Source organism: Malus domestica, chromosome 12, assembly GCF_042453785.1.
Source record: "Malus domestica chromosome 12, GDT2T_hap1".
NCBI lineage: Eukaryota > Viridiplantae > Streptophyta > Magnoliopsida > Rosales > Rosaceae > Malus > Malus domestica.
In genome coordinates, this window is record NC_091672.1 from 28,599,387 (window position 1) to 28,610,659 (window position 11,273).

The following is an 11,273-nucleotide window of genomic DNA, read 5'->3' on the forward strand; positions in this document are numbered from 1 at the left end:
AACCATATAGAAGGATAAAAGCAGGAAAATTCCTGTCTATTTTAGACCTTACGATAGTTTGGAGTTGTGGTGCTTTTATTAAAAAAAAAAACTTATGCAAAAATCTGGAACATTAAATGCGTTTCATAAAACCAAAAAAAAATGCTTATTTAAAAAAACTATTGTCAATGACAACAAAAAATCATAGAAAAGCAAAAACAAGGTCTACTATGCTTCTAAAAAAAATAAATTTTTTTTCTAAGCATAGTGAACAGTGGCCATTTAATGAAATTTTCAAATGGTAAATATACTACTGCATATTTTACAAAATAACAATCGTTGCCCGTGTACTATTCTCTTTGACAATTATTATATCACATTAAATGTCATATCATTTTTAGTATTTAACATATTCACATTAATTTTATATAAAAGTTTACAAAACACTCAGATACTGTTTTTTTTTTTTTTTTTACAAGCACTTTTACAATAAAAGTTTATTAAACGCTCAACAACTTTATTTTATAGCTCTTTATTCTCAAAACACAGCAGAAACATTTTTTTTTTTTTTTTTTTAACATAACAATACCAAACTAGCAGAACTTACAAGGACATGTATATCAGGAAGAGATTATCAGATCTGCAACTCAAAATCTTGTAGTCAACATTCACAACTTCCTGACGTGTTCTTTGAGAGTGTCGTAAAGAGTCTCCACAAGATTGAGCAGGAACCCGTCCGAGCCATGCTTTGCCAGCAAGGAAACTGAAACAGGTAGGTTATCGTACATCCCTAGAGGTATACTCACCTGCAAATACGTAGAAATAAGTTACAAACTTTCGCAAGATACTTGCAGTCAATGACGAAGAAGAAGATCGTAATGTGTCGTATACAAACATGGAGAGGGGGAGGGAGAGGTAGAGATAGATAGAGGGATTAAAAACCTGGCAGAATCCGGAAACCACGGCAATGGATAGGAAGCTGTAAGCCTGGCACTAAAAGCGTCCAATATAGTAGGATCTGTTTGCAGCTTTGGTGGATCCCCTGGAACTGTAGGCATTGCGAGGAGACCGAAATCCTGATGAGCAATTCAAAGAGATTGTGTTACGTATTCATTAGAGACAGTATTTCTTCTGCTAAAAGTTTCGTTTTAAGAGCAAAAGGAAGGAAGATGCTAAAAAATAACAGTTTGTCAGTCTCTCTACTCTAACAAAACGAACTCGTTAGATATGAAGTGACGGATTCCTAAAATGAACTTTGGCGTGTGCAAAGATGAGAGAGAGAGAGAGAGAGAGAGAGAGAGAGAGAGAGAGAGAGAGAGAGAGAGAGAGAGAGAGTACCCCGAGAAGGTCAGTAAGAGCAGCACGCAATTCAGTCATCACGGAGTGACAAACATCGACATTTTCATCTGTTGACCGAACGGCTGCCCATATACGTTCTCCTATCCCGGGACCTAAGTCAGGTCTGACTGTACTAACCCATTCACCATGGTTGCTCTTGAATTCATACCTATTCTATCAACCAAATAATAAATTTGGAATTCATTATGAACGACAAATTTAAATTTTGTTAATCAAGGTGAAGATGCAGAAATTATCACACTCATATTCAAGTCCACCAAATCAGCACCTTACGAGAAGATGAAAGGCGGTTGATAGGGCTGCCAATGACGGTATAATGTACTCTTCACTTGGATTTCCTTTATCCAAGAAAGAGTTCAAGCTTGGAACTTTGTCCTTGACAACATCCCCGAGGTTAGCATGTTTTATAACTTGACCTGCATTTGCAGATATAACGAGTGAGCGTCTTCTTTCCATGTTATGAGCTTGTCCCTATCTCAGCAGGAGACCCAATTTAATAAGTGAATAATTTTCGGTTAATAATCTGTCTATTGAACATAATGGCCAATTTGTGTCTTAAAATGCGGGGGAATTATAAATTGGACTCGATTCATGTCAATCAAAATACTTACAGCGAGAGATGAAACAGATGAATACGGTCAAATCACTTACCCCCAAATAACTTCTCAACTGAGTCAACAAGTACTTGTTTCACTCGACTGCTTGGAACACTTGAAATCTGGAAACAGTCTTCTGCGATGATTAACTGAGTGGGTACGACAGGACCCGTATCAGGCAATTGGAGTAACACTCGTCCAAGTCTATTCAAAATTGCAGGATTCCTTGCAAACCATCCTATATCAGAAGTTAGTGTCAAAAGGATAGTTTCCGATTGCTTAGAGTGCTAGATAGATCATTCGCATAGGTAAAGCTTTCGAAGTACTATATTTCCAATTGCAGAAAAATTTAAACAAAGAAGTGTCACAAGTAATAATCAACAAAAATGCAGAATGCATGGATGGCATATGAATCATTAAAGCGGAAGAAGTTAGCTACTTTCTAGAAACAGAAATAGAGATTTCCTGTTATATAAAATCAAGGGAAAACCAAAACATGACTTTTTTTTGTCACAACCAGAAATCTATTTCCTAAGCCAGTCTGCAATATAAAATGTCATTGATTTCTCACCCACTGTATCGAAACTTTGTGCCAGAGGAGTAACTCCAGAAGTAGAAATGACGCCATGAGATGGCCGAAACCCAAAAATTCCACAATATGAAGCAGGAACTCTTACACTTCCTCCAGTATCGGTTCCTGAAAAAGTGAGGGCCTTGTGCTTCAACTTAAAGAAGCAAGAAAACAACAAAAGCACACAAGGAATAACTTACCTAAGGAAAAATCTGCGAGGCCTGCAGCTACGACAACAGCAGAACCGCTAGAAGAGCCTCCAGGCACCCTATCTGGTGCGCACGGATTTCTGGGTGTGCCATAATGCTTGTTCTCTCCATTCATACTGCCAACAACACAATGCAAAATTCAAGGGCGTTTTCTGTTGAGTGATTTTCGAATGTCCAAAATCATTATATAAATACTTTTACCACGAAAATAGACTTGTAGGGATCAATCATTTGTCAAAATTTTTGCAAACAAAACAGTAATGCAAGTTTAAGCATGTGAAGTAAGACAAGGCCTCTTTGCACTAACCAGTAAGCCATTTCATCCATGACAGTTATACCAATACTTGTGGCACCTCCACTCAATATTGCCGAAACAGCCGGAGCTGTTGATTCAGCAGCCGGGTGAGTCCTCGCCCAATCAGGATTCCCAAACCCAGTCACACGTCCAGCCACATCAAATCTGCCTCCAAGTTCAAATTTTAGTGAATACAAAAATGTTTTGGCTTTTACACACACACACACACAAGAAAAAAAAAATTGCACAATTCAACACCCTGAAGTTCATCATCATGGTTCCACAAGCACGCATAAAACCACACAAAGCAGGAAGATTTATTAAAACGCTTCTCTGAAAAAGCACTTCTCATCATAAGTGCTTTTGTTGGAAGTATTTTAACTTTAGTAGAAGCAAATCCACCACAAAGTTTCATTAAAAATTCAAGTGCTTCAGGTAAAAATAAAAAATAAAAAAACTTTTGAACTTTTTTCTTTCTTTCTGAAAGTGCTTTTAGTCATTCTCAAATGAAGAAACGCCCAATCACAGAAACAACCCACAAAATTGGGTTGTTGTTGGAGAAAACTGCTTGAATTCAAATCCGAAATTCGCAAGCATCCACCAAATAGAAGAGTGATATAAATGAGGAAAATTTAAGAGAGTAGCTCTCACATGTCTTTAACAGCAAAGGTGAGGCTGCTCAGAGGAAGGTCATGTGACGAAGACGGCGGCCGAAGAAGGAATTTCTCCACGAAAGCTCCATGTTCTGAGTCTATCGCCATCCCTCTCTGCCACTGCTGTCTCAGACAATCTCAGCCTCAGCAGCAGCTCCACATTTGATGACAGAAGTGAACAGCTCTCCACTCATCAATCATGCGATGATCACTTCAGCCAGTGAGGACAAATATTATTCCTTAAAAAAAATCTGTGTTGATAAGGCGGTCACTTCAGCCAGTGAGGACAAACTGGAAATTCTGGAGGTTGCTTAAGTCCTCACTGTGGTCGTTAGACATTGAGAATCGATAAAGTGGTACTTAAAAGCAGGAAAAACAACTTACCATAAAATCTGAAACATCAAATGTGTTTAAAAGGTCGTACCCAGTGCACAAGGCTCCCGCTTTACGCAGGGTTTGGGAGAGGTGAATGTCGGCTAGCCTTACCCCCATTTATGGAGAGGCTGCTCTCAAGTCTCGAACCCGAGACCTACCGCTCATGGGCGAAGGCACTTGCCATCGCACCAAGTGCGACCTCAAATGTGTTTGGTAAAAAAAAAAAAAGCTTATTTAAAAAATTGTTGTCAATGACAACAAAAAAGCATAGAAAAGCAGAAGTAGGATCTACTATGCTTTAAAATTATCTAAGCATAGTGAACAGTGGCCATTTGATGAAATTTTCAAATAGCAAGTATACCCCTGCCTTTTTTACAAAATAACAATCGTTGCCCGTGGAATATTATCTTTGACAACTATTATAGGGAATTATTATTAGCATTCCAAAAGTCTCATTTGACATTCCAAACTTTCTATAATTAGAAAGAAAAAAAACACTTGTGAGGAGTGTAGAATGAGATTTTTGGAATGCTAATAACAGTTCCGTTATTATATCACATTAAATGCCATATCATTTTTAGTATTTAACATATTCACATTAATTTTATATAAAAGTTGACATAACACTCAGATACTGTTTTCTTTTTTTTTACAAGCACTTTTACAATAAAAGTTTATTAAACGCTTAACAACTTTATTTTACAGCTGTTCTGCTGTTTTTTTTTTTTTTTTTAACATAACAATACCAAACTAGCAAAACTTACAAGCACATATATCAGGAAAAGATTATCAGAGTCTGCAACTCAAAATCTTGTAGTCAACATTCACAACTTCCCGACGTGTTCTTTGAGAGTGTCGTAAAGAGTCTCGACAAGATTGAGCAGGAACCCGTCCGAGCCATGCTTTGCCAGCAAGGAAACTGAAACGGGTAGGTTATCGTACATCCCTAGTGGTATAGTCACCTGCAAATACGTAGAAATACGTTACAAACTTTCACAAGATATTTGCAGTCATTGAAGAAGAAAAAGATCGTAGTCATATACAAACATGGAGACTGGAGAGGGGGAGGGAGAAGTAGAGATAGATAGAGGGCTTAAAAACCTGGCAGAATCCGGAAACTACGGCAATGGATAGGAAGCTGAAAGCCCTGGCACGAAAATTGTGCAGTGTTGTAGGATCTGTTTGCAGCTTTGGTGGATCCCCTGGAACTGTAGGCATTGCGAGGACACCGAAATCCTGATGAGTAAATCAAAGAGATTGTGTTATGTATTCATTAGAGACGGTATGTATCATCCATTTCTTCTGCTAAAGGTACCTTTTTAAGAGCAAAAGGAAGGAAGATGCTAACAAATAACAGTTTGTCAAAGATGAGAGAGAGAGAGAGAGAGAGAGAGAGTACCCCGAGAAGGTCAGTAAGAGCAGCACGCAATTCAGTCATCACGGAGTGACAAACATCGACATTTTCATCTGTTGACCGAACAGCTGCCCATATACGTTCTCCTATCCCGGGACCTAAGTCAGGTCTGACTGTACTAACCCATTCACCATGGTTGCTCTTGAATTCATACCTATTCTATCAACCAAATGATAAATTTGGAATTCATTATGAACGACAAATTTGAATTTTGTTGATCAAGATGAAGATGCAGAAATTATCACACTCATATTCAAGTCGACCAAATCAGCACCTTTCAAGTAGACGATCGGCGGTTGATAGGGCTGCCAATGACGGTATAATGTACTCTTCACTTGGATTTCCTTTATCCAAGAAAGAGTTCAAGCTTGGAACTTTGTCCTTGACAACGTCCCCAAGGTTAGCATGTTTTATAACATGACCTGCATTTGCAGATATAACGAGTGAGCTTCTTCTTTCCATGTTATGAACTTGTCCCTATCTCAGCAGGAGACCTAATTTAATTAAGTGAATGATGATTTTCAGGTAATAATCTGTCTACTGAATTTAATGGTCTATTTGTGTCTTAAAATGCGAGGGAATTATAAATTGGACTCGATTCATGTCAATCAAAGTACTTACAGCAAGAGATGAAACAGATGAATATGGTCAAATCACTTACCCCCAAATAACTTCTCAACTGAGTCAACAAGTACTTGTTTCACTCGACTGCTTGGAACACTTGAAAGCTGGAAACAGTCTTCTGCGATGATTAACTGAGTGGGTACGACAGGACCTGTATCAGGCAATTGGAGTAACACTCGTCCAACTCTATTCAAAATCGCAGGATCCCTTGCAAACCATCCTATATCAGAAGTTAGTGTCAAAAGGATGGTTTCCAATTGCTTAGAGTGCTAGATAGATCATTCGCATAGGTAAAGCTTTCGAAGTACTATATTTCCAATTGCAGAAAAACTTAAACACAGAAGTGTCACAAGTAATAATCAACAAAAATGCAGAATGCCTGGATGGCATATGAATCATTAAAGCGGAAGAAGTTAGCTACATTCTAGCAACAGAAATAGAGATTTCCTGTTATATAAAATCGAGGGAAAACTGAAACATGACTTTTTTTGTCACAACCAGAAATCAATTTCCTAAGCCAGTCTGCAATATAAAATGTCATTGATTTCTCACCCACTGTATCGAAACTTTGTGCCAGGGGAGTAACTCCAGAGGTAGAAATGACACCATGAGATGGCCGAAACCCAAAAACTCCACAATATGAAGCAGGAACTCTTATACTTCCTCCAGTGTCGGTTCCTGAAAAATTGAGGGTCTTGTGCTTCAACATAAAGAAGCAAGAAAACAACAAAAGCACGCATGGAATAACCTACCTAAGGAAAAATCTGCGAGGCCTACAGCTACGGCAACAGCAGAACCGCTAGAAGAGCCTCCAGGCACCCTATCTGGTGCGCACGGATTTCTGGGTGTGCCATAATGCTTGTTCTCTCCATTTATACTGCCAACAACACAATGCTAAATTCAAGAGCATTTCTGTCGAGTGATTTTCAAATGTACAAAATCATGATATAAATACTTTTACCATGAAAAGAGACTTGTAGTGATCAATCATTTGTGAAAATTTTTGCAAACAAAACAGTAATGCAAGTTTAAGCATGTGAAGTAAGACAAGGCCTCTTTGCACTAACCAGTATGCCATTTCATCCATGACAGTTATACCAATACTTGTGGCACCTCCACTCAATATTGCTGAAACAGCCGGAGCTGTTGACTCAGCAGCCGGGTGAGTCCTCGCCCAATCAGGATTCCCAAACCCAGTCACACGTCCAGCCACATCAAATCTGCCTCCAAGTTCAAATTTCAGTGAACACAAAAATGTTTTGGCTTTTACACACACACATGAAAAAAATTGCACAATTCAACACCCTGAAGTTCACCATCATGGTTCCACAAGCACACATAAAACCACACAAAGCATGAAGATTTATTAAAACGCTTCTCTGAAAAAGCACTTCTCATCATAAGTGCTTTTGCTGGAAGTATTTTTACTTTAGTAGAAGTAAATCCACCACAAAGTTTCATTAAAAATTCAAGTGCTTCAGAAAAAAAAAACATTTGAACATTTTTTCTGAAAGTGCTTTTAGTCATTCTCAAATGAAGAAACGCCCAATCACAGAAACAACACACAAAATTGGGTTCTTGGAGACAACTGATTGAACCCAAATCCGAAATCAGCAAATAAGCACAAAAGCATATGAATTTTAAGTATAACACTACAAAATTTAAAGCATCCACCAAATAGAAGAGTGATATAATTGAGGAAAATTTAAGAGAGTAGCTCTCACATGTCTTTAACAGCAAAGGTGAGGCCGCTCAGAGGAAGGTCATGTGATGAAGACGGCGGTCGGAGAAGGAATTTCTCCACGAAAGCTCCATGATCTGAGTCTATCGCCATCTCTCTCTGCCACTGCTGTCTCAGACAATCTCAGCCTCAGCAGCAGCTCCACATTTGACGACAGAAGTGAAAAGCTCTCCACTCATCAATCATACGATGATCGTATTCAAATGCAAGGACAAATATTATTCCTTAAAAAAATATGTTGTTGATAAGGTGGTAACTTCAGTCAGTGAGGGCAAAGTGGAAATTCTGGAGGTAGCTTAAGTCCTCACTATGGTCCTTAGACTTTGAGAATTGATACAAATGGTCTTTAAATTTCTCCACCGTAAATTATTTTGCTCTAAAAAATTTGTCAATATCATCGTTGAGTGGTTGGGTTGATTAGACAAAATATCAAAGAAAGACAATTCAAGGACCGCTTCTATCGGTTTTCATTATCATGATCAAAGTGAGGGGTTTTGCCAAAGTCATGAACTATTTTGACTAAAACCCTAAAAAAAAAAGGGAATTGTTATTGGCTCTCCAAAAATCTCATTCTATACTCCAACTTTCTATATTTGGAAAGAAAACTACACTTCTGATGAGTGTAGAATAAGATTCTTGGAGTGTTAATAACACTTCCCAAAAAATAAAACATATTCTATGAAAATATTGTGAATTTCTTAGCTTATGGATCCAACGCAAGTACACAATGTATTAGGGTTTTTATCACAAATGATCCCTGAGATTGATCAAACTCATTATTTTGATCCCTCACTTTCAAAATCAATCAATGTCGTCTCTAACCTTCACTACCAAATATCAATTGGGTCATTCCGTTAAGATTTTGTTAACTATTCTGTTAGTTTATATGCGGGGCCCACAATTTCAATGAAATTGTGACATGTAGATTACACAAAATAAGGATTTTTATCGCAAATGGTCCCTAACATTGATCTAACTCCTCATTTTGGTATCTGAGTTTCAAAAATTAATAAATTTGGTCATTGACTTTCAATACCGCATGTTAATTTAATCATTCCGTTAAAGTTTCGTCAATATTCTTTTTCCCACTAATTCAATCATATGACGTCACGTGAATTAACTATAAGAAATTTTTTTTTAAAGATTTAAAACTAAAAGTAAAATAAGAGACTAAAAACCAATACTAAAAGAAAGAAAAAAGTCATCGTCATCTTCATCAGGTATGCTAAAAAAGAAAATAAAGGCACCATGACACTATTAAAGTTCTTGGCCTCCTAAACTTACTCTTCATTATCTCCAGTTGGTTATAATCCTATCAACTTTAAATTGAATTTGGATTCGATTTTATCAAATTTAGATTGAATTTTTTTCAATTGGGGTTGTGGGATGTGAGAAAAATATCAACGCAGAATACTCGTATGTTGGTTCAATCTTAAAAAAAAAAAAAAATTCTTATAGTTAATCCACGTGGAGCCATATTGATGAAATTTTAATGAAATGACTAAATTGATGTGCGATAGTGAAAGTCAGGGATCAAATTCATAAATTTTTGAAACTTAGGGACCAAAATGAGGGGTTGGACCAATGTCAGTGACCATTTGCGATAAAAACTTTAATTTTGTGTAATCCACATGTCACTATTTCACTAGATTTGTGGGTTCCACTTACAAACTAACATAATAGTTGACGGAATTTTAACGGAATGACCAAATTGATGTGGGGTAGTGAATATCATGGACGACATTAATTGATTTTGAAAGTAAGTCTCACTTACAAACTAACAGAATAGTTGAAGGAATCTTAACGGAATGACCAAATTGATGTAGGGTAGTGAATGTCATGGACGACATTAATTGATTTTGAAAGTAAGCGACCAAAATGATGAATTTGATCAATTTTATGGACCATTTGTGATAAAAACTCCATTGTATTATCAATGGAAACAAAATTTCAAGTGGCAGTTCCATACATATGCAGGCGAACTTTCATTCGCTGCGGTCGTAATAAAAAAATATGTACAAATAAGGGATCACAGGTCTGTGCTCGGCGAGTTCCACCTCTGCTGGCTTTGTAGTTACTCCCGGAGCACTCCAACCTAAGCGTTGCATGCACACAGCATCGTATGCTTCAATTTTCAAACCCGAAGCAAGAAATAGTTCCACCTCGTTTACAAACCGATTGGTTCTTGCTGCCAGGAAAGGCCCTGCTGCATCACAGGTTGATTCTTGAAATTCTCTTTGTTTTTCTTCAGGTGCCGTCGTTCGACCTTTTTGTTCATCCCTTGAAAATGCATGGTTCAGGTAAAAGTTCAGACAAAGAGTTCATTGAAATTTTGCACGTTTTCAAGCACTTCAATGTTGTTCTTTCTCATATCTTGTCCAAAAGAACTCTAAAGACGGGAACTAACTTTGGAACGTTATTCGATTTTTCAATTGAAGATCTAGGGAGTAACACATATCACCTCGTCAGGGATGAATTAATCACGCCATGTATGTGGTGCATGACGATGTCAACATCTTCCTCCTACAAGCAGCAACAGAAGCAAGTTAGCTATAAAGAGTCACCCGAATAACTATAACATGCATGTTCTGCTTTGGTCGTCATAGATAAAGAAAGACCACACGCACAATTTTATGATTTAGCTAATTGGACTAGGTGATCCAGTTCATTGCCAAGCCAAAGAAACAAAAATGAAACTCTGTAAGATGTTGAAATGTCCCCGTGTCACCACGAAAGAAAATTTATGCAGAAGAAGCCAAGACCTGCATCAGAGCTTGGATTTCCCTTCTCCACCAACTTTGGAGCCAGCGGTTTGGCTGAAGATACTTGCTGGACTTCCGATACCGTGGTATGTCAAATATGTCACTTAAGAAAACTAATTAAGAAACAAAGTTAACCAACTGGAAGGCATGTAAACAGTGACGTCGTTTCTCAGGGATATAAAATGAGAAACAACACAACCAATAAAATGACAAGAAGCACAAAACCTGGTTCAGTGTAATAACACTGCAATCTATGCTTGTGCTCCTTTGATAAGAAAAAGCTGCAGATACCATTAACAAAAAACGATTTACAAAGAGGGTTACATATTTTCGAAAACGATTTACAAAACTTTATTTTTCAGGCCTATCCACCCTTGTTTTTCTCCCCTCCAGGAATTTTAGTGGCAGAGGTTTTGTGACGACGAGGATTGTTGGTAAAAGCTGTTATGTAGGAGACTTCTCCTTTCAGTATAAATGTCATTACTCTTCTTTTATTGTAATTTATTTATGCTCTGACATCATTTGTGTGAAATGGGTTCAATCCCGCTCATATGCGCAGTCTAAATTAGTTACTTTTAGGTTTTAATTTATTCACAATTTTCACTTCACTACATTTTATGGCTTCGTCACCTCTGAGTGTCGGCTAGTACATCACGATTTGGGTGTCTGCGTGGACATTCCGAGTCGGAATGTGT

At 37.6% G+C, this 11,273-nt stretch overlaps 2 protein-coding genes and 1 pseudogene across 5 annotated transcripts; all 3 read right to left on the bottom strand.

Annotated features, from left to right (window-relative positions):
- Positions 1–373: 373 nt before the first annotated feature.
- On the bottom strand, positions 374–3,795 carry LOC108170930 (amidase 1-like; annotated as a pseudogene). The gene is made up of 9 exons (XR_011574144.1): positions 3,661–3,795; positions 3,022–3,174; positions 2,706–2,830; positions 2,506–2,631; positions 1,990–2,172; positions 1,607–1,754; positions 1,318–1,486; positions 922–1,055; positions 374–785 (listed from the first exon to the last, which is right to left on the bottom strand). The product of XR_011574144.1 is annotated as an amidase 1-like (transcript).
- An 816-nt stretch (positions 3,796–4,611) lies between these two features.
- Positions 4,612–8,141, bottom strand: LOC103408917 (amidase 1-like). Of its 3 annotated transcripts, none has more exons than XM_029090022.2 (9): positions 7,800–8,141; positions 7,143–7,295; positions 6,828–6,952; positions 6,628–6,753; positions 6,113–6,295; positions 5,726–5,873; positions 5,437–5,605; positions 5,139–5,273; positions 4,612–4,999 (listed from the first exon to the last, which is right to left on the bottom strand). In XM_029090022.2, the coding sequence occupies exons 1-9, from the start codon at positions 7,907–7,909 to the stop codon at positions 4,862–4,864; spliced, it is 1,287 nt and encodes a 428-aa protein (XP_028945855.1). In that variant the 5' UTR covers positions 7,910–8,141; the 3' UTR covers positions 4,612–4,861. The 3 variants fall into 3 exon arrangements, with proteins under 3 accessions (XP_028945855.1, XP_028945857.1, XP_028945856.1); XM_029090024.2 differs by having other exon boundaries at positions 5,139–5,245; positions 7,800–8,134; XM_029090023.2 differs by lacking the exon at positions 7,143–7,295 and having other exon boundaries at positions 7,800–8,081.
- A 1,660-nt stretch (positions 8,142–9,801) lies between these two features.
- On the bottom strand, positions 9,802–10,695 carry LOC114820042 (uncharacterized; the record flags this gene model as incomplete). Its single annotated transcript, XM_029089925.2, has 3 exons — positions 9,802–10,096; positions 10,278–10,339; positions 10,579–10,695. Coding segments are annotated over 3 exons (474 nt in total), but the record flags the coding sequence as incomplete, so codon positions are not given.
- Between the last annotated feature and the right edge of the window lie 578 nt (positions 10,696–11,273).